Below are 24,366 nucleotides of genomic sequence, written 5' to 3' on the forward strand. Positions count from 1 at the left end.
TTTCACCACAATACTACAAGAGAGGGACTGTTGTTATCTGTACCTTACAGACAAAGAAACTGAGCAGAGGGAACTTAAGTAACTTGAACCAGTTCACCGGCTTGGAAGTGGCAAATAATCTGTTTAATTTTTGCTGTGGGAACATTATGCTCAGCTAAGTACTGTGGGAAGAAAACTCTCCCCTTAACTTTATTAAATCCTTAACTGCTATTTCAATGCTCAGTCAGAAGCAGGGAGCACAACCTGACTGTCTTATATTTGATTCCTGTGCCCCAGCTTCGGGAGGGGCTGAGCTAAGATGGGAGAGACATTTACTGACTTGCATCTAATACTCAATAGCTGGGCTGTAGGACTAAGTCTGTTCTATGAATTTAGATTCCTCCAGGGCTGTATCTCTTTATTGTTCTTAGTATCAAACTGTAATCTTCTTACCTCTACAGACTACATAATCAATTAGCTTGGTCATTAAAAGTCTATATCTAACTTGATTCAAGTTTGATTTTATTTCTTTCACCTGGATTCTGCAAATAGATAGATAGTTCCCAAATCCTTTAAAATCTAAAAGTGCCTCTTTTAACTATGAATTTCCCAAAAATGTGGAGAACAAAACACATTAGAGTTTAAAACAAGTGAAAAGAAATTTTTCGCAATGTAAACTGTTAAACGGGAAATATGATATGCAGCTGACAAGTTCCGCAACATTCTCAAAGTTACAGGTGTTCCTAGAGACCTGGAAGACGACTGTTCCATGCCTTCACCCCATCCGCACAAGTCCAAAGGGATCTACACCCAGTTTTCTGCTCACTTGTGTTGATATCGTCTGCTGCATCATGACCCTGAAATGCCTTGTATTATTCTTTATGGTTGTGTTACCCATACAGCAACTCCTTTGACGACAATAGTAATTACACAGCAGCCTTGTTATCTCAGGATAGCACTGTAATTAACTTGTGTCACTGCAGCATCCACAGTTATAATTTCAGCAAAAAAAAAAAAAAGTCATATAAGTAACCTTTTTAGTCCTGGCTTTCAAAAATAACTTCAGCAATTACACTGCTTAAAAAATCCAGTGTGTTTCTCCCCCAAACACATGATTTCCTTTGTATAAAGCCCACTGAAGCTATCTGTCCCCTAACAGGAAACATTAGACTATATCTGTTGTAAGGGCTTCTGAAGAGAAAAGGAAAAACAAACAATCATTTCTCAAAGTGATACTTACAGCTCCTCTAGAAAAGGGAAGTTCTTAAATGCATCTTCTGGTAACTGAGTGATGTTGTTCATACTGATATCCCTGGAAAACATAAAGTTAACAAGGTTGTTAACTAAGTGACACTAGACTTAAAGCACTTAATTCAACAGAATAATAATTACATGCTGAGATTTTGTAAAGAAACACACAAAAAAAAATGATCACAGAAGACAGACACAGGAATAGTCATAATTTGGCTTCAGAGTACAGAAAAAAGAGAAAGGTTAAATCTTTTATTATAAATTATGTCCCATGATTTAGAAACATACCCAGAGGTCTTGTGATTTCCTTGGGAAAAAAGTCTCAAACTATGTACGATGGGTGGGCCAGTGTGGCTTCCCGGCACTCTGGTATCTGAAGGGCTATAACCTAATAAAAATGAACAAATACCCCCGAACGTCATTTTAAAAAAAAATCATTGGCTCCTTAAAAAAAAATAGGTGGCTCTTTAAGCCAGTGTCAGAAACAATAAAACAGGTCCTAGCTGTATACTCCAGTCATATTTTCTGCAAAACCTATAAAAGTCCTCCAGGTAATAGTTGTAAGTGGATTTCATTTTTAGCCTACGAACAGATGCAGCCTAGAGACAAGTGCATACATGACAGGTATGCAGTCCATGTCCAGTTCTTCCTTACAGAGGCAGCAGAAAGGAGAGAACTCACTCGACAAAGTACCTCAACAATTAACTGGTTCAAACAGCTAAAAAAAAAAACCACTTTATTAGCTACTTCCTTCTTCTCTGGCAGCTGCCTGTAGAACTGGCTTTCTCCTTCCATACTTCACTTAATATCGACACCGTGAAAGGCAGGTTAAGGCAGCCTCATAAGGGACAGTTCCAGCCTGTGATGGGTTGGTAGCTTCACTCGGGTTTTTCTGCCTCTCACCTTTTAACCTTGTGTTAAAATCTTTGAGGGCTGAGCCGTCAAAGTCTCTCCTTTCTAGAAATCACCATGAAAATTCACACATGTGACCTTCCCTTTACAAGGTTAGATATATTGGCATAAGAGGGCAGAAATCAAGCATGAAAAATAACACTGTAATTTTCATTACTTAGGTAAGGTAGAATTTTCCCTTAAAGGTGACAACTTCAGTACCAATGTAGTTCTTCTCCCCATATTTCCTCTCACTAAAATTTAGAAATGGAATCTGCATCCCTTCTTACTAGCCCTGCCCATGGCAGGTCTAGAAAACTTTTTGTCTTGGGAGTAACAATCATTTTGCAGCAGCAAAAACAGTAACCACGGTAGCAGTGAACATGCAGAGAACTCTGATAACATAAGACTGCACACACAAAAGCTCACTTTACAAATAGGGAAACTGAGGCTGACTGAGGTAAATCATCTCCCCAAGGCCCCTCAACAAGTGGTATAACAACAGCAAATGAAAACTCCAGAGTCCCTAATCTTATCTACAGACCCCAAGTCTTCCCAAGTATCATTGGGAAGTGAATCCTGTCACTTCTCTCCAGGGGTAGTCAAGATGCAGCAAACCTGTCTTACCAAGGTTAAGAAAAAGGGAGCGATACTGCCCCTAAGACCTTGGCACCATCATTAATGAACCTCAGAGGAAAACCACTTTTGCTTGATGACTTAAAGAAACTGTCAAAAGCTTTAGCAATTCAGGAATCAAAGTTCATATAAATGTCCTAGAACACAAAACTTTTCTTGATATGAACCCTATGACCGACCATATTTACATGCATTCCAAAATTTTATATCATTGAAAATGACTCAAATTCTATGAAAGACAACTTCAAAGAAAAATGAAATTAATATACTTCTTAGGAATAATTCTTCTCCAGGGTCTCCATATTTACAAACTAATATATGTTAAACTAACATGTTAGATAATTATTTATTAACGCAAGCCCTGATACTATAGTCCGCTACCATTATTGCTGGGGAAGGGGAAGAGAATCTTTTGTTTTCAAGAAAGATACTGGAGCAATGGCAATAAAACAGGGGTCAGAAGAAGCAGGCTCGGCTCCTGGCACTGCCACATCACTGCTGTCATCCTAGGCCTCAGTTTGCTTATCTGTAAGAGGAAGAAGCTGAAATTGGTTGAGTGGCTTCCAAACCTAACATTATATACTTCCATGATTTACCTTTTTCTGCAGTTTTCATGTAAGCACCCACCCTTCCTGATGAAAATCTAAGAGCTTCATTTTATGGAAAGGACATGTTTCTGAAAAATTTACCATAACCCAAAAGTTAAAGACTATTAATTTGCCATTATAAAACTGGGTCATTGCCACTGCAAACACATTTGGCCTTAACCAATAAAATCACTAACAAGAATACAACAAAACTTTTAATCATATTGAAAGGCAAACTAATAATCTGAGTAAGCAGTGATTCAATAAAATATCACACAATTTTTGGTACTCTTTAGTCATTCCAATAAAAGGAGGAAGAAGGTAACCATAATTTATTACTTTACAAAAGGAGGCACCCTATACAGTTGCTTCGAAGTTCGGCATACCTGAATTCAGGTGCGTACCACAGTAACAGAAAAACTGATTAATTACCTCACATAAAAAAAAAAGAACCACCATAATTAGAGAGAATTTACACCACACTATTTTCTGCATTCCAATTTTTTAAAACACATACACCTATATAATTCTCTCATTTTTTTTTCCCTCAGAGTAACAAGACATAACAGGTAGTTCTGCTGTAAGCTATAAATGCAATTAGTGGGACTCCATATTTACAAACTAACCTATGTTAAACACGATTTGAAGTTTGTTTCAAAGCTTCAGATTCAAGAGCAACACTTGTTTCCAAATTGTTCTAAATTTCTCATACCCAGAGAGTTTTTCTCTTTATATATGTTTTCTCTCCTACTTTCTGGGCTTCAGTTATAAAACTTGTGTGAATAAGGTTGAAAAGGAGAGGGAGGCTGCTACAAGATGTTATCTGCAGAGAAGCGCTGGAAACATGTGGTTACAGAGTATAAGGTGGGTGGGTACTCATTTAAAATAATGAGGGCTAATGGTGATAAACAACCGACAGACAGCCTTCAGAGCCGATTCCAGACCTGACATCACCTACACCAGCAAAAGAGCTTAAGTAGGGAAAGGACGCTGGTAGGGATGAGTTAACTGTAACAATTTACAGATGGAAGCCCTATGTCAACAATTATAAATATATGAGGCCCATAAGCCATAGAAATGAGTAAAGTACATAAGTAAAAGAAAGGTGTATGGCAAATTTTCAGCTAGAAGATACACCTTGAGATCAGGGCTCTGATGTGCGTATGAGCGACACAAGCTTACCAGTAACATCTGAAATTGTGTAGAAAAGATACATTAAACCAGTGATTTGCCATGCTGGGTTTAGGAAAAAAATAAATGTAACATAGAAACCAAAAAAAAAAAAAAAAATCACACAGAATCACAACACCACCCACTCATTAACATCTCTGAAGGGTAATTTCAAGGGAACCGATGGCCTTACGTGGAGGTAGCCTGGCAGAGCTGGAAGTGTTCAGGCTTGGGAGCCAGACAGACCAAGGTTCACCTGTGGATTCACAGTGGGCAAGCTGTTCAACTCGGAGCCCCAGCTTTTTCATTTGGAAAAATGAAAGCAGTAATAACTAAACCTTTGTAGATTGTTATGAAGATCAGAAAACGTCAAGTGACACATTAGCTAAGTAATAGGTATTATTATCCTATCATCGTCCATGTTTTAGCTACTCCTGGAAGCTGTAAGAATCCAGTGGACCCAGAGTGGGCTAAGAGCAGACCAAGCATCCCATGGCCTTTGGTGGACTTTCCTTCCCAGAAAGAAACCCCTTTTGCACAAGAGAAACACTAAATGGTGCAGAAGACCTAGAACCTGGAGTTGTTCCTAACTACAAAACTACATTCTGAACTCTAGAACTCTAAGTGCCAAAGATTTTAAGCTGGAAGAACCCTTCAAGATCAAACACTATTTTAAAAGAAAAACTGTTGACAGAGTCAAGCACTCTTTTAAAAAATTAGTCTAATAGGAAATTTTTGAAACAAGGAAACATAAGAGCCATTTTCAAAAAGATCAGGATGACCTCAAGCAGTTTAGTGATAAAACGGGATAGAACTTTTACTGGGGAAGGCAGGGCGGTTTTTGAATGTATCTTTTCTATAAATATTATTCATTTTGTAGCAGATTTCTTTATTGTTAGGTCTCTCAAGGTACACTAACTGGAACACAGTATCCATCTGCATATCACACCCACAAAATTCAATACTCCCCAATTTTTACTACAGAAACCAACAATGCAAAAGCACACCACTAGAAAAATAAAGCTGAACACTCAACACCAAGTCACTGATTTCAAAATTAAAATTTAAAGGGTGTGCTTGTTTAATTTAAACTGCTAAATCTCTCCAGTAGTTAAACTCTCATCTTTTTTCCCCTCATAAAATTTACTAATGCTGAAGTATCTAGAGAGTAAAGAAGGAACATCATGTTTCAACAAGGTACCTTTTAAAATCCATGTAAAAGGCTCCCAAAGCGAGCCTAACCTGTTTGCTGATGGCCAAGCGTGTACCACTGTGGGCTCCACCACTTCATGCTTGTCATGTCTGGGCCTTTTGCCACAAATATACTGTGGCAAAATATACTGTGACTGACTCAATGTTATCTAGATTTGAGTAAGGCTTCCTATTGGTATTAGATAAAACTGTATTGCTGCTGCTGTATTATTATCTCTCAACTATTACCCAGTAGTTTAAAAAGTCAATTACATACAGGTTCTAGAAAACACAGGGTTCTCGAATATGTTCTCAAGGAAATGGTGGTGAAGTCTTTAAACTCAACAAATACAAGCTGATAATGACTAAGAACTAATACTATTCCAATGACCCTTCTAGGGTCTTTTGTAATTAACCAAAAATTTCAGGCCAATCTCCAGTTAACAGATAGGTAGATGTCTACAGTATAAACAAAAACAAAAAAACTAAAAGTAAATTTGAAAAATTCCTCTGGTGGAACAAATCTGAGGAAGTATTACTTGTCCACATGTAATATACATATAGATACACTTAAAACACCAAAGTTCTAGTCAAAGCTTATGAAGAACTTAATTTCTTTTCTGACAAGATTCCATATCTTTGGGCAAAGTATCTTTGGGAAAAGTATTCTCTTTTCTTCCTGAACTTTTTCCACTAACAAAAGTAACCTATGTTAATTGTTCTTTAAAAACTGAATTACAAAGAAAACCACCTACAACATCAATACCCATAAGTAACCACTGTCATATTTTTGGGTGTCATTATAGATTTGTCTATGTATGGTTTATACTTTTTACAAATATGAAATCCCATAGGTCTGAACACATTTCTATCTTGACACCTAAGATTCTTTATCTGCAAAATGAAAAATAAATCTTACGTCTTTTAATGAAAGTGTAAGTATTAGGATCTAATATATCTCAATGCTATTTGTCAGCAGACCACACACCATGGATGGGAACCTCTTTGCTACTGGAAGCCGCCATGCCAAAAGGAAAAGAGGTTAATTAGGATTTTCCTTTACAGGAGGAAAGGAAATATACTGTTGCCTATTTAACAAACATTTACAAAGTATCCACTATCTGCTCAGGTGTAGGCACTATGCTAGGATGATGAACCTAAAATGTAAGTGATATAAAAGATATGTTCACAGTTCACGTATCGGTTCATTCAATTCTTAACTTGTTATTACTATGTAAGGCATTGTGGCAACATTCAATTAAATTTAACCTTTAAAAATGCATTATTGCATTTTGAAAGCAATAGGAAGAGCTACATATATGTGAAGATACTGTTCTTTGCTAAACTGCTGAAATGGGGCCAAAACAGTATCTATGCCATTTAAGTCAGATTTTGCTCCAGATATTTTTCTGACCTTCCCTGTTTTAGTGCCGCTAGAACCCAACTCAATGTCACGATAGATACCCTTCTCAGATTTCTAGTGAGTTTTAGGCAGCAGGATACACTGGCTCCATGCAATCTGGCACCTTCTCTAGTGTTTCAAGCATTAAGGCCCGGTGCTCTTCAGTGGAAAGAAGTGGAAAGAATCCAAAACTTGCTTCTCTGCACCCTTGCAATCCTTAAGAGCATAGCTGCTACAATTACCATGCTAACACTTAACAATTAATGTTAATTACTGCAGGGAAAACTTATCACCTTGCAACATCATTATCTATTTAAGGTGCTTCAACATCCTAGTAGATAATCTTCCTAACAACACAGAAGGGCTAAAGAAAATGCCAACTTAGTATCTTGAAAAATAATAAAAATAAAAACTTTCCATAGAAGAAAATGTTTAATTCATTTTTCTACTTTTGTGGATTAAAATGTCTATTTTAGGACATTTTAGAATTTTTCCATTAAACACTTTCGAAGTACATTACCATCGTTAAGAAAATTAAAAGATGAAAAATACACCAAGAAAAAATACTTGCAAAACATATATTAGAGAAAGAATATGTATCTATAATATAGAAAGAACTCTCAAACCTCGGTAAGAAAAGGAAATGAATTTCAAAATGGGCAAAAAGATCTGAGCAGACACGTCACCAAAGAAAATTACACAAATGGCAAAAAGCACATAAAAAGACAGTGAACGTTTAGTCATTAGAGAAATACAAATTAAGTCACAATGAGATACCACACAACTATTAGAATGGCTAAAATGTAAGTGATAATAATAATAGCTGACAACACCAAGTGCTGGTCAGGATGTGGGACAACTAACCGCAGCTCCCACACTGCTGGTGGGAACGCAAAATAATATCACCACTTGGAAAAAACAGTTTGGCAGTTTCTTATAAAATTAAACATATGCTTCTGATCATATGGCCCAGCAATGCTACTTATATAATTATAAAAAACTGGAAATAACCTGAATATCCTTCAACAGGTGAATGGATAAAGAAACTTTGGTGTATCTGTACAATGGAATAATTAAAAGAAAGCAGAAAGGAGCGGACTATTGATACAAGGACCAGCAAGCATGAATCTTATGCTAAGCCAAAGAGGCCAGACCCAAAATGCTACCTGTTGTATGACTCCATGTATGTGGCATTCTGGAGAAGGCAAACTTTTAGAGACAGAAAACAGATCAGTGGTGGCCAACAGCCAGGAAGATGGGCTGGCAGAAAGGTTGATTACAAAGGGACACTTTCTGGAGTGATGGCAATGTTCTGTATTCTGATTTTGATGTTGGTTACATGATTGTTGCACACATTTATTGAAACTTAGAACTGTAATTAAAAAGTGCAAATTTTACATGTAAATTAAACTTGTATATCTGCATTAGCCTTTTATAAATAACAGCATATATAATATTACTTCCTCACATTTCCCACACACACAAAAAAAATTCATCCTTTGGCTAAAGGTCCTCTTTCCTAGCTCTTCTCAAAATCTAATAATATGAGTGGTAGCAATGGTTTGAGTCAGGAAAACGGCAGTGCTTTTTTAGGGCTTTTTGCTTTTGTTTGTTTTCTTGTTTTTTTTTTTTTTTTTTTTTTCAACCTCTGCTATCCACTTGCAACAGGACATTGGGGCAAGCCTCTTCATTCTCTCTTTATTAAGCACCTTTTAGGCTGTGTCTGTGTGCAGGGCACCGTGTATATAAAGACAAGAAGACATCAGTATCTCCCCTGGAGAGTCTTGAGGCAGTGAACAAGGCAACAATAAAACAAGTAGATAATGCAATCCACGCAGCACAGCAAGGGAAGATGCTCGACCAAGCTTAGAACAGGAGAAAAGCTCCTAAAGATGGGGCTGTTATGCCGAGGTGTCAAGGACACACATTACTTTACAAAGAGATGCTATTTCGACCTGTGGTCTCACTCGTGGGTTTGGCACTGTTTCTCAGCAGAGACGCAACTAGCATGTTGAGCAGGATAATTCTTCATTATTCAAGACGATCTTGCTCACTATAGGGTGCCTGCCATCTCTGTTTCCCTGGCACGTGCCTATTATTGCAACCCAAAACATTCTCCCAAACACTTCCAGCCCTCCCTTAGCAAGTTGGCAGCACAGAGAGGGACATGAAACCTATTTGGAGGGTGGCAAATGGCATTTTTTTAAAGAAATATAATGAATAGTTAACATCAAAGTGCATCACATAAAAAAATAGGTATTGCTTCATGACAACTATTTAGATTATGTATACATATATTTACAAAGAGAGAGAGAGGGAGAGAATACATAAAATGTAGTCCTGAGTTCATAGAGAAAAAGACAGTACATCCCAAGAGGCCTTGCATGTGATCTCTAGAAATCAGAACTTTATTCTAAAAGCATGGTAACCTGCCAGAGAAGTTTAAGCATGTCAAGTTTGCTGTAGAATGATCATTCTGGCAGCCATAGACTATGATGGGACCAAAAAGGGGAAGAAACCCAGCCTTACAATAGAGGAACTCAACTTCCTCTATTGTAAAATATTTTGTACTAACTTCTCAAGTCCTTTCCAAATCTATCATTATGACTCCAACTTTGGCATCCCTGCTCCTGCACATTCCATGCATAATTAGCAGAAAATAAGAAACCCTCAGATTCACGTTTTTCCTATCTGTGTAGAGACATTTGCTTGTGTTAGCAAGTGTGTGAATGAGTACAGACTTAAACATACCCCCTTCAGAATTACAAGGGTTCGGTAATTAAGAAAGACGCATGACTTCATCTCCAAAGGTAATATTTTATGCTGTAATTGTTTATGCTCTTGGTGAAGCAATACAGCCTAGGAGACATGTAAGGGTGTGTTCTTCAAGGAGATGCTAATACAAGTTAAAAATGAGAGCGAACAAGACACTGGTGTGTAAATATCATACCACAAACAAAAGGTATGTATGGCTGAAATCACGCATCCTTAAAAGGGCAACGTTAAAAAATAAAACTAGTCAGGCTAATGCAATATTTTCTAATAATGAAACAAGTCCTGTTTTCAGGGCTTTTTTACTTTTATCTTTAAAAACAGAACATAGTTTTCAAGTGTGGGATGTGTTTTAAAGAGAAAAATATAAAATGTTCTAAAGCTTGAGAATGTTTACTAAATGGCAAAGAAAAATGAATTCCAAAGACAAAAAGAACATAAACTTTCCTTTCTATAGTTTGACCAAGTACCTAACATCTGGAATCACATGGGACAGATAAGGGTTAAAACTATATTCCTTGTTTTCCTCCAACTTAATGGGTGTTCTCAGACATTCCTTGGGCATCAACAGCTGTTCTGGTAACCCTAACGATGAAAAAACAGTGCTCATTACCAGCCAACACACTCAGACGAAATGCTATTTCCATAGTCCATTTAACATCAACAAGAAGTATTGTAAGGATTGTCGTCTGCGCAGATTAGAAACACTCAATTACTTCATCCTAGCAGACAAAATGCACTATTCATAAAGAAATCAATCCAACAGCATTTATTATGGTAAATATTCTAATTAACTAAACGGTTTATGTTTTACTATGGCTACACTTATTAACACCACTGCTAGGAAAACATTACTTCATGGCTCTTGCCTTCAAACATGCACTCCCATGAAAACTTCTGTTTTGATGTGTATTTTTTAAACTTCGGCTCACAACCAATTAAGGGGTTGTGAAATCATCTTAATGGGTCAGAGCCAACTTTTTTTAAAAAATTGAAATAAGAAAGACTAGAATAAAACAAAAATATCAGAATGTACCAATGTAGTCAAAGTAAGTTTTAGCAAATTTTGTTTTAGCATGTGTGCGCTTCTGTCTTCCTGATTACAAAGTCTCAAGTCTGTATACTATATCTCTTCGTCTCAGGTTCATATATATTGTCTGTGAAATATAGTCAGAACCATGAGTGCAAGGAATTGGTTATGCAAGCCAAATATTTCTTATTCCCTCATCCAAATGGGAGTGAAAGCTACAGCTGTCTTCCCAGCACAACAAGGTTAGCCAATGGCTTTAGTAACCTTTCAAATTTTCCTTCATTTTTGTTAGTGCCCCGGTACTTCCGTGTTTTAGTGACACTGGTTCTTTAAAACTGACAGCAACGGTATAAGAGACTGTCACGTGGGCCTACCCTGAAATTTCTTTGTTAAGAGTGACAGAAAAACAGACACATACACTTAAAAAACTTGATTATACAACTACTTCCAATTGTTTCAACAGAATTGGCAAGTTTGATTCAGCTGAATTTCTATTTGACTACCCTGTGTTCTACTGGGGTTTTTAGAAGTGTATGATAACATGACATTTTTCACGTACTGTGCATAAAACATTTAAAATAACCTAACAAAACCATCCTTGGATAATGTAATGATTTAAAGGATAAACAACAACAACAACAAAACCCAAAAGACAAATCTACATTCTAGTAAATCCCTTCTGAAGCCCCAAATCCACAGTAGTCTCCCAATAAGCACTGATTGTACATCCAATAATCAAACCAGGCAAGAGGTATCCCAAGTTCTAAGACAATGACCTCATATGCTGGGGCAAGAGGAAAATGCTAAATGAGGCAGTCTGTACCTGGAACGCCAGTTGCCAATGATAGAGGCCTGAACCCAGAGGAAGACTCTCTGGGATTTCACCATCCCTGTATGGCCAGCTTTGTGAGGTGATCGCTTGCCTTCAGGCCACACACAATACCCCTCCCTAAACACACACACCACACACTTTCCCCCTTCTCCCCTCTGATGGCCATTTTTTAAAAGGCTTATAAAACATAGTCTATCTTTAAAGAAATGACTCAAAAGTATTAAATGGGTGACACAACCCTTTCTGTTGACTATAAGGCAACAGATATTGACAATGAGTTTATAAAAATCATTCAAGATATTTATTCCCTGACACAATGATAAACAAGAACTTCACCTCTTAGGGAAAAAAAAAAAAATATTCTCTTCCCTTGAGAATGACTTACAACTCATTAAAGTCACTTACTGTGTATAGACGAAGCTATGCAATCAAATCTGAGATGACCATGAATCTTTGGGAGCAAAGGTTCTCAAATCTGGTTTTGTAATACTCCTAAAACAGCTCCATTTGTAAGAAGGCTTTGAGTTCTAAAATGTCCCAAAACAAAAAACTTCAATTCCTTTCAATTTTTGCAATCAATGTGGGTCATATGGTCCTTTGTTACCTACCTGGGACAGAAAACAGTGGGCTATCCTTAATTTTTTTTTATTAAAATGAAAGAGAGAGAGAGACAGACAGACAGACAGACACATACCCTAGGAACTCCAAACACATTCCAGGTTACTCGTTTTAGGATGTTCTTCTAAGAAAATCTCTCAATTCTTCAGTTAACTTAATGTTTTATTGATGCAGTTTTGTTACTAAATTGGTACACAAAGCAGAAATAATGTCTGAGAAAATAAACTCCTATAAGGAATAGAATATTTCATTCCCCCAAACCCCAGTGAGACCAGATACACAATTCTAATTCATGCCCTCTCCCCTTCCTCTTCCCCTCCCCACTAGCTCTCCCTCCATGAAGAATGTAAAATTAGAATTTCAAATAAGATGCCAATAAGGAGGATCACAACACACTCCAGTGTTCCTGGGGCAATCCCAGTTTATTATATCTATTGTCTCAGCATAATTATTAATAGTGCTCTTTCTCAGTCTCAAAGACATGGTCATTCTGATGATAAATGACCATCCCACTAACGAGCAGCAGATATGATTGAAACACATTGGATGAGTTGTGATAGGATAAAGTAGAGATCTTGGTTTGGATTGTTTTGGTGTGAGCTTGAATAAATGGCTAATTCCCTATCTGAATAATAATAATAATAATAATAATAATAATAATAATAATAAACAAAACAACTTATCATGCATCTGTATGTAGTTTGTAAATATCACTTTGATCCGTTTCCTGCTTCTCCACCTGGACCCTATGCTCCATTAGGGCAGGGGCTGTGTTTTGTTCACTACTGTATCCCAAGCCTCCAGCACAATGTATGGCCGCAGTTGAATGAATGGCATGCCAGACACTGGTTAAATGCTTTAACAGTCATGTTAACAAGTACTTATTTAGCTTTTCCAAAGAAATAAATTTTTAAAAAGGCTTAATTTCCCAGCGATTTTTGTAAAGGAAGTCAAAAGGCATGGCTACATGAGGAAATAAAGAAAGGGCATATAAAATATCCTCATTTGTACAAGTGGCACCCGATTGGCTTCTGGGACAATCACGAACACAACATTTCTTATGGACAGCAAAGAGTGTTAATGACAGATTTCCTCCCAAAGTCTATCACTATAACCAAATAATAACCTTACATACCAAGCACATTTGGGGAAAAGCAAGAGAGCAAAGCTTTCGTTTAGATACAAGTTCCTGGATTTAAAAATAGCTTGGGAGGAATGATGTAAAATTGGATTTCAGTAAAACTAATTTTTCCTCCTCAAAATTTCAAAATACAGGCTTTGTCCTATAAATAACATCTCACAAAACCACTAAACTAGAAAGCATAGTGGTTAAAAGTTCCTCCCAGAAGCCAGACCAAGGGCCCTATTTTGAATACAACTCTGCTCTCACCAATTGGGTAAGTCCCTTCATCTCTCTGGGCCCCGGTTTCTTTGCACGTAAATGGGATAACCTTTCTGATTTCAAAACACTGCTGTGAAGCTAGATGATGTGATCTCCAGCCAGTGCCCAGCACAAGACCTAGCCACTAGTGCTCAGTCAAAATCAATTATTATTTTTACTATTATCATTATCACCCAATCACCATCTACTCTAACCATCTCATTTTAATAATGAGGCAACTGAGGCCCAGAGGGGTTAGATAATTAACTAATAAAAGAGTCAAGATCAGAATCAAAAAGATAAATGCCAGTCCAGGGTTCCTTCTACCACCTTAAGCTGGAGTGTGTGGCAGTAATGTTTTAACAACATGCTTTGGAACTTGGGAGAACAACCTGCCCAGAAGCCCTGTGTTAAATGGCGCTTAGAGGGTGAGGTTCATGGGAAAGAGCCGGCTGAGCCCCTTGCTGTAGCTCAATGAATAAACAAGTGTTATGAACAAAACCTGGAAACAAAAAAATCAATACTACCTGTACTTAACCAAATAAATGTATGAAAGTTCTCTTCTTACTGAAGAATACTGGCTCTTGAAGAAGTAATAAGTTTAAAATAAGGCAAAATTGCTAAAGTGGAATTCTAGATATCTTTAATGTTGATCTATTAATGATAGTATGTTCAGTTTTACTTAAAGAACTCACAGATTTTGTTGTTGTTCAACAAATCTTTGATGGCCTGATGAGTAAAACAGTCCCACTGATGTTAAAAAAAAAAAAAAAAAAAGGCACCTGTATGCAAGCTTGACTAAAAGAGAGAGAGAAAAGGGTCCTCAAAGCTTAAGGAGCAGCCCACATGAAGGTGGATTCTAATGAACAGAGCCTGTCAAGAGACAGCAAATAGATTGGCCCAGCTGGGATGTGGAGTTCAGGGATCAGGGGCAAACCCAGAAAAGATAACATAGACTCAAATGTCCACATAATAAACAGTCTGAGGACAGGAACGAGAAGCTATGGAAGATTTTTTTTAAGGAACATAAAGAAGGCTGTGTTATGAAGAAATTCTGGCAGATGGGCAAATTTTTGCATTCTCTATACCTTCACAACAACCCTTATTGAAATTACACATTGGTACTCTGCTACCGGCCACACTGAATGTTAGAAGCAGCAGCTCCATGAAACTTGCTTGCTATGGATACTGTAAGAATGCGATGAGGTTATGATTCATGAAGCTACACAGTCTTCCCTTTATCAGAGCCCTTGAGAAAAAGTTCTCTCTGACCTCGATTCCAGGAACAGCTGTGTTTCTCCTGCACGACGTGTCCTTTTCATCTTTCGGGCAATATATAATCACAGAAGTGGATTCTTTCTCCCTCTTGCTATCAGCTACTAAGATTCTCCGAGCCCAAACTGTAAACCTCCCTTTTCACAAGTGCATGCATTAGGCTGGTAGCTTCAGTAATTTCTGTCACCGGTTGATCTTTTCTTGCTCTAATCTGAGCATAGGGGGGGACGTCAGTCTTCTCATCCGCTTATTTTGCATTGCATCGTATACATTTTTTGTAAGCTACCTTGAATTCTTTTTGGAATAAAGTGGATTATCTTAGTATTTTGTGAGCACTCCCTAGCTGCCTGGCATACATAAGCCAACAAATGCACAAACACATGTTGGTTGGTGACAGTATAAAAAGAGGGACCATAGAGACAAGAAGGTTGAGGTTGGAAAAATTGACCATAGAGGAAAAGAAAGTTAAGAACCCTTTCGGAGTCAGGACTTAGTGATTAGAGGATGAAGAAAAGGAAAGATGACCCTAGAAGATGACACTATTTATTTATTTATTTATTTGTCCACGGAGCTGAGAGGGTGATGCCGCCATCAGCTGGGGACATAACAGGAGAGATATGTGTGTTGGGGTCTGCTTAGGTCAGGTGTTATACAGTTGTTGGTTTTCAATTCAAGCCCAGAATTAAGGAGAATTGTCGGGAGAGGATAAAGGTGTGGGAGTCAGAGACAAGGAAAATTAAAACTGCAGAAGTAGATGGCATTGCTCTGTGAGGACATGCAGAAAAATAAAGAAGATGGCTGAAAAAAGTTTTTAGAAAGAACTCAATATGAAGGGAACAGAAACAGGAAGGAAATGATCAGGAAAACGAAGGAAGAATCTGAAGGAAAAGTTTCAAGGAGATCAAGTGCTGTCAAATGAAGCCAAGTAACCAGTAACTATTTGCCACAGGATTTGGTAATTAGATCATTTGTCAATAGATTTATCATAGCATGAATTTCATGAATATTAACCATGACTAGAATTTTTCCCCCCCTTATTTTGGCTCCAGGAATAGAACAAAGAAAAGGAGAGAATTTCCTGAGGTAACTGGGCAAGATTTAAAAGAGAAAAGGAAAAGAAACACAAGGTTTAAAGAGGATGTGTGTAAACATGTGAGAAAGAGACCGCCCGAGGTGGAACTGACTGGGCTAGGATCCTGAGACAGGAAAAGGGGGACCGATAATGTGACTCTCTCTCCAACAAGGAAGAGAAAGGGCAGGAGGGGTAAGGAGGACAGGAAGGTGGGTTCCCCCGTCAGTGAGCGGGTGGGACTACCGGCTGACCACGCCTCTTCTGGTGCATGGTGCAGTGCAGACAGGGCCCCAGGTGGCTGTGAGCTCTTGGCATCTATTCCTTTATTCTCTAAGCCCAGGAGCATTCATTCTAGGCTCTCACACTGAATGTATTCCTCTCACTGCCACATCACAAATGTCCTTTTTTTCCCTAATGTGTTTTCCCAACTCTTTCTCAGTTACAGTAATTAATTCAAATACACCATCACTTAAGTGCCAATCAAAGCTCCATCAAGATCTAAGAAGAACAATAGTGCACTTATATGCACTGTCTATTAATTTAAATTACCAATTGAGTCACTACATGCCAACAATTAAGCAATGACACACCCAGAGATTATATTCCACATTAATATAGCTAAACCAGAAATTTCAGAAAACAAGCTGTCCTGGGTAGCCAAGTTTTCCAGATAGCTGAAGGTTGTTCACCCTCACGGGAATGAGGTGCGGGCATTAAAATAACTTTTGATAACCATTATTTTTCTAAAACGCTCTTAGCACTTCCCGGCTTTCTACAACAGCACATATGAAATATAATTTAACTGTTTCATGGCCTCCACGGTGAGCATCTACACTGTGATAAACGCCCGGACACAAAGCGGGTGCACTCCTCCAGCTCATGTCCACCCCCGCTTTGCCCCCACCCTAATCCAAGCCATCCCATCTCTCCACGGACCACTACGGCAGCCTACAATCTGGTCTCCCTGCTTCCAAGCTCGTCCCTCTCCAACTCAACCCGCACCAATCAACCAAAGCAATCTTTTTAAAATAAGAAACAGTCCGTGCCACAACTCCCTGCACTTCTCCCCAACCTCATCCCAAACCATTCATTTCCCAGCCCCCAGCTCACCCGGGCTTCCTTTCTGCTTAACACTCTGAGCCTTTCCTTCTCCAGGCCTTTTTTTTTTTTTTTTTCTCTCTCTCTCTCTCTCTCTCTCTCTCTCTCTCTCTCTCTCTCTCTCTCTCTCTCTCTCTCTCTCTCTCTCTCTCTCTGTGCCTTCTCTGCCTTCATTACTCTTCCCCAGCCCTTTCCATAGCAGGCTCATGCTCACCTTCTGGGTTCATCTCAAAGTCGTCCCTTCAGATAGTCCTTCCTTGGCCCCCTCACGGCAGCTCCCAGTTAACCCTTTCTTACCATCCAGTTTATTTCTTCTTTCTAGCAATTTATTTTTAAAACTCTCACAAAGCACTTACTACGTGCGAGCACCAACCACTCAACCAGGGGATTTCAAAGTGTGGTCCAGCATCACCTGGGACTACGATAGAAATGCATGTTCTTGGGCCCTGCTCCAGACCTACTCATTGGACACTCTGAGAATGTTAACATGCTCTCTGAGTGATTCTGATTCACATGCAAACCTGAGAGCCACTGCAGTATATCATGCTGCCTTCTTAAGGGGTAATGGTCTTCTCCACTAGAGAAGAATATATATGAGGGCAAAGATCGAGTCAGTCTAGTTCCTCCACCAATTTTCTAACTCCTAGTCCAGGACCTAATACATCGTAGGTACTCTTGGGGAGGAGGCATCTCATTCCATAACCAACATCCAGGCTAAACTACACAAGCTTCACGGATGTTTAAATGGCCTGCGGTTATTCACCATCCTCCAAAGACACTGCTGTGCTTGGGTACGCTCTTCCTTCTTGATCCTGAGGTCACGTTTTCCCTCATGTTTCTCAGCACTCGGGATAAAAGGATTATCCTTTCACAGACCAGACTGATCCATGCAAGATGACCAACCCTCAGAGCATCCCCTTCACACTGTAAGATCACTCCATCTCAGAACATAACGGGTAAAAAGCTGGCTTTGCAACAAGGCTGCCTGGGTTCGAATCCAAGCTCCACCACACATTAGCTGATCAACAAACTGATCAACTTCTCTGCTTTAGCTTCCTCATCTAAAGATTATAAATAATGACATTGACCAAACAAGGTCTGTGAGAATTCAAAAAAGCAATGCATGTAAAGTGCTTAGGTCACGCCTGTCTTCCAGAAAGCGCTCCATACACGTGGGCTGTAATATGTCACATCTTGCTGGTTACTAGCCCTATGTCTTTGGCAAATTCTTGGTCATAGTAGTTTGATACCAAAATTCTGGTCCTATATAGCAGAGGTCCCCAACCTTTTTGACAACAGGGACCAGTGCTCCTATGAGAATATAATGCCTGACGATGTGAGATGGAGCTGAGGCTAGCACTGCAGGGGGGCTGAAAATACAGATGAATCTTTGCTCACTTGCCCATCGCTCATCTCCTGCTGTGTGGCCCAGCTCATAATAGAGTACAGACTGGTGGTACTGGTCCTGCTGTGTGGTCTGGGGGTTGGAGACCCTTGTAATACAGCGGAACACAGCCATTCCCTCATGGGCAAAGAGTAAAAAGACATTCCACACACCAGGCACACCGATTCCACTTACAATGGGCTATCTTTACAGTGCCTGATAAACACTTCCCGGAGGTTCCTACTGCATTTCAGCAGCCTTTTCCACCTAAACCTCTCTCTCTCCAAACCTCATCTTTGACCTTGCTTTCAAAATACTCAGAAATTTAACAAGTATTTGTTTAAAAAATTAGAAATTTTCTGGAAGACAACTGTAGTTGAATGCAATTGCACAGAGGTGGTAAAGCAATAGGAGAGGGAGTGTGGGAAACAGACTGACCTACTCTAGGCAAACGTCCATCCATCCCAAAGAAGGCCCATTTGGCAAATTTCAAGGAGAAGGGTACTGCAAAAGCAGCCCATTTCTGCTCTTTGAATGATTCACAGGAAAATGAAGAGAAACAGAAACTATGGAGGAGTGACATGCAACTAGACAGACACAGAGTTTACAGACAGCAAATATCTCAGAGTCATTGGGAATATCCGAGAGCATCCTATAGCACAGCCCTGACAAGCCAATTCCCCTGCTTAAGAACTTGCAGAGGAACTCCATTGCTCACAGCGCCAAATTTACACTTCCCTATCCCCCTCGAAGTTGAGATTGTCGATCAGCTAACACCACCTTAGGTTTCTTTTTCTTCCCATGCTTTGTCTATACTCCTCTGCTCCGGCTAGATCTTCCTGCTTCAGGCCCCCTGTGCCATCCCCTCCCAGACACCGCAGCCTGCTTCTTTCCACTCGTGTTCACATGAAGTCACTGCTACTCAAAAGGCAGGGCCAGTCTATAAACTGTTAACAAGCCACAACGAGACCAGCAGAGAGATGGCAAGTTCACATCGTAGCAATCTGACAAAGTAATTTTATGTCTTAAAAGATAAAAACTTTGGGCTTGTATTTTTCCATTTTATTTTTTTCTTTACTTTTCTAAAAATTAACCTTTATTATATTTTACAGAAGTACCAAGCTACATCAGATCAGAAATTAAACAAAACTGGCCCATCACCATAGATATTGTAAGGAACACTACATTCGACTCCTCACGTGGGACATTCTTCTACTTTTTTCTTCCACGATCAAATTTGATTTTCTTCAAGGTCTCGTATAAAATATTCTCACTGAACAGTACCACTCAACGAGGACTTTCTTCCTAAAGTTTCTGCCCATCGTCACTTCAGCTGCTGACATTTTTTAAGGAACTAAGCAGAAAGGCAAAACTAATCACTTGCCTTATTCCTATGCAAATGGCTTCTGCTAAGAAATGCGTTTTTATTCGCTTCAAGCTTCTCTTAACTCACTGCACAATACAGAGGCAGCAGAGTGTAGTGAGTAGTTCAACTTCTGGACTACAACCAGACTTCAAAATGGAGCCCAATTCCCCAGGGCCATAGCCAAACTCTAGCCATGTGGTCTGAAACGAGTCTCTTAACTCTTCTGAGCGTCCAGTTTCTCTTCTGGGATGTGAGGCTGGCATGGTATGCAAAGCCTTCCAACTCTAAAATTAAATGATGTCTTGTTTGTTCTTAGAAAGGCTCTCAGGTTCCTCATGGGCCAGTGGGAACACATCTACCCTGCCACAGGGTAGGAGAGACAGGAAAGCAGTTTTAAAACTACAGAGCCCTTTGTGAACTTGACGTATTATTATTACTGCTCTGCATGTACAAGGTACCCACGGAGAATGCACGAACTGAATATAGAAACCTAGTCTGCCTCCAAAACTGAAAGCTGGGTTGGTGAGACGCCTCGAAACTCTGACTAGGGGAGCCACTGAAAATATAGGAGATTTGGTCTGGAGAAAATAAGATTGAGGAAAAAAACAGAAAAGTTCTCATGTAGATCAGAGCTGATGCATTGCTTTTGCTATAGATGAGAGAATTAGGTACAATGAACAGATGTCATAGATGGGAAAGAAAAAGAACAATTCCTAATATGTGCTTAATGTTTATATCTGCATCCCTTTTTAATGTTCATAACTCTCGCCTTATGTACCGAAAGTAAAATAGTATTTGTAGAAAAAGCCAATGGTCTTTCTACTATACAAAATTGAGAGGAAGAATATATCACAAAATATAACAGAAAAGAATACTGTTAATGCCTTAGAGTTGTTCAATAAGAGAAGTCTCTGCCTTGTCACTGGAGATACTTAAGTAGTGGCTAGAAGACCATCTGTCAAGGACACGAGAAGACTTCTACTATGGATGCAACTTCCAGAATTCTGGTACCTTAAATCAACAGAGCACCCAACCTCCGACACCCAAATTCCACACACAGGGAGAGACAAATGCAGGGTTGCCAACTTTCTGACACGTGAGAACATTTACAATACATTCATCAACACATTTTAAAAGGGGAGAGGAAATTTAATACCAAAATAAGCCAAAAGGGCATAATCTTAGAATAAAAGATGGCCTTGTAAAACAACTAAAAGTAGACTTATTTTAAAATCATGACATTACCCCTAGTTTCCATATTTCACCATGCAATTTGTTACACAGGCAGGTGGGGATTAATCCTATTACATCTGATGGACTTTCTGACTACTTATAATTGTAAAACTCAGAGATTATGATACTATAACTGGACACAGACTCTTTTAGTTTCTCTTAAAGGATCAAATTCCAAAACAGCATAATCATCTCCAGATTACATTTATCTGACCAAAGGCCCCTCCCACTAGTCGATACTACTTTCAGCAACAAAAAAAAAAGAGTCGGCATTTAATGAGTGCCTGGCACTGTGGCAAATGATTCTCAAGCATTATTCTCACAACAATCGTAAAAGGCAGACACCATTGCTATCCCCATTTTATAAAACTGGAAATAGAACTGTCTCAAATTGCTTGGCAGAGGTGTCGGGTCAGGGTTCTAACACCCAAGCAGCCTATCTCCACAATCACTACACTATAATTCTTTCAAAAATAAAATGTCAGGCACTAACCAATTATTTTAAGAAATGCTCCCAAACCATCCACTTACAGAGGAAATTAATCCTATAAGAACGAGCCCTTTGGTTTGGTGGAAAGTGATGCCAATTACATAACTAAAACATTTACTGCATAGCTTTTCTACCATAGTTTCTCATCATGGGGAAAAAAAGAAAAATCTCAGGAAAATAAATCATGATAGCAGTAAAGATGTTTTCTAAGAGTCCTACAATTTCCGTAATTATAGTTTATAACATGGTAGTAAAAAAGGCACTATTGGACGGCTTGCCTTTGTCACAGGTGTTAACTTAAAATATTATTGGTTCATAATGTTATCATGCAACTATCATATACTTATGAGTAACTCTGGGTCTCAATATCATGTGTTTGCAAATCCTATATCTGTATTAGGGCCCTCTCACTTGGCTGTACCTAAACCGGCCTTTGCACTGCAACCAGGAGAAGAGGTGGGGATAAAGTGGCATGTTGAAAGGAGTTTGAGAGGGTGATTTGGGGGGGAATGGGGGTGTCACTAAAAACCCGGCAAGGATCTGCATGTTTGGTTTGATTACTAACTAGTTTTAATTTCAAATCCCCCCCTACTTTATTTTGGTTCTTCTCTTGTTTCTACCCAATATTTAGACAGCAACATGAGCCATAAAAGTTGGGATGGGTCTAAACTTTGGGGGATGGCAAGGAGAAAATGCTTGGCCCAGAGTGCAAACTACCACTTATGTGGCTGAGCCAGGACGACCAACGTAAACATGTAAGTTGGTCCAAATATACACATACTCATTTTTATTTTAAAACTTATTTTGCATCTTAGTAATTTCTTCCTTAAAAATAGCCAAGGAACCCTACTGTTTTGGCCAATTTTTTTTTCTATAAATTGCTATTTTGAAAAGAAATCATAGTTATCTATGTGCAGTGGACAGACCAATGATATGCTATTTTCTAGTGTTGAAAAAGTTTCAGAGTGGTACCTAGGAGCAATCATTAAAACCAATGTTATCTCCATAAAGTGCACTTTTTACAAAGTGCTTTATAAGTAAATAGTGAGTTAAAACTAGGGAAGAGTGGCTACTTTTTTACTGAATGACACCTGGTCAGGTATTTCCTGCAAGAACAGAGACTAAATCTATTCTTCCAATTCTTGTCATGCTAGACATGGAAAGTAGACAATTCTACTTCTAAAGTCTTTATGGATCTTTACCTAAATCTCATATAAAGAACAGGGTGTTTGTGTGTATGTGTGTTGAGGGGTGTATTGATGCTAAAAGATGCCACAGAGATGATCTAGTTCATCCAACCCCACTGCTGCCCCAGAACTTGTACTGATGGCCTAATCTAAGGCCCAAAATGGGAGAAATGCTTTTCCAAGCTGCACAACCAGAAATAAAACCAGAATCTAGGCCTCTGCATTTCCTATATTCCCCCCAGTACAAACTGGTAATTAATGTATATTAGATACAAACATCAAAATCTTAAAGCATATGAGAAGACAGCAAAACAAATGCAAGTCTAGAAAGAGTATCTATTTTCCTTACCTAAATCTGAAGAATGTATAGCCAACGGTTCTCAACTGGGGGGGGGGGGGTGGCGGGTGGTGATTTTGCGTCACCCTGGGAGACATCTGTCAATGTGTGGAGATATTTTTAGTTGTCACAACTGGAGAGATGGCGGGGGGTAGGGGAGGGGGTGTTATTGGCATCTAGTGAACAGAGACCAAGAGTGTTGCTAAACCTCCTATAATGCACAGACAGAACCAATAATGGTTAATTGTATGTGTCAACTGGGCCACGGATATTTGAATAAACATTATTCTGGATGTGTCTATGAGGGTGTTTCTGGGTGAGATCAATATGTGAATTGTATACTGAGTAAAGCGGATTGCTCTCCCCAGTGTGAGTAGGCTTCATCCTATCTGCTGAAGGCCTGAATAGAACAAAACGTAGAGTAAGGGAGAGTTTGCTCCGTCTGCCTGTCTTTAAGCTGGAACATCAGTCTTCTCCTACTTTCAAACTCAGACTGGAGTTATACCACCAGCCCTCCTGGGTCTCAGGCCTTCAAACCATCTGCTCTCTTGGGTCCCCCAGCTCATCAACTGCAGCTCTTAGGCTTCTCGGCCTCCATAACTGAGAGAGCCAATAAAAAATACATATCTCATATATATTTCCTACTGGGTTCCATTCCTCAGAATAACCTAGACTATTACAGGGCCCCACAACAAAGAACTACCCAGCTCAAAATGTTAGTGCTGAGGCTGAAAAACTCCAATGTGCAAGAACACTGACATTTTCATAATGGAGACATTACATTATATATAACATAAATTTTACCATTTTAACCATTCTTAAGTATACAGTTCAGTGGCATTGAGTTGTGCACAATGCTGTGCAACCATCACCACCATTCATTAACAGAACTTTTTCATCTTGCAAAACTGAAACTTTATACCCATTGAACAATATTCCCCAAGTCCTCACCACCCCCAGCCCTGGCAACCACCATGCTGTGTTCTGTCTCTATGAATCTCACTATTCTAGTAAAGCAGCTCATATGAATAGAATCATAGTATTTCTCCTTTTTCAACTGGTTTATTTCATTTAGTATACAATCTTTAAAGTTCACCCATGATGATGTAGCATGTGTCAAAATTCTCTTCCTTTTCAAGGTTTAATGATATTCCATTATATGTATATGCTGCATTTTGTTTATC

At 38.9% G+C, this 24,366-nt stretch overlaps 1 protein-coding gene across 1 annotated transcript in view; it reads right to left on the reverse strand.

Moving 5' to 3' along the window:
• Nucleotides 1-24,366, reverse strand: part of LGR4 (leucine rich repeat containing G protein-coupled receptor 4) — a 91,260-nt gene that overhangs the window by 42,104 nt on the left and 24,790 nt on the right. The window contains exon 2 of the mRNA XM_016147417.2: nucleotides 1,220-1,291. Within this exon, the coding sequence (XP_016002903.2) occupies nucleotides 1,220-1,291 (72 nt within the window). The remainder of the gene's footprint in view (nucleotides 1-1,219; nucleotides 1,292-24,366) is intronic.

Source organism: Rousettus aegyptiacus, unplaced genomic scaffold, assembly GCF_014176215.1.
Source record: "Rousettus aegyptiacus isolate mRouAeg1 unplaced genomic scaffold, mRouAeg1.p scaffold_m13_p_5, whole genome shotgun sequence".
Taxonomy (NCBI): domain Eukaryota; kingdom Metazoa; phylum Chordata; class Mammalia; order Chiroptera; family Pteropodidae; genus Rousettus; species Rousettus aegyptiacus.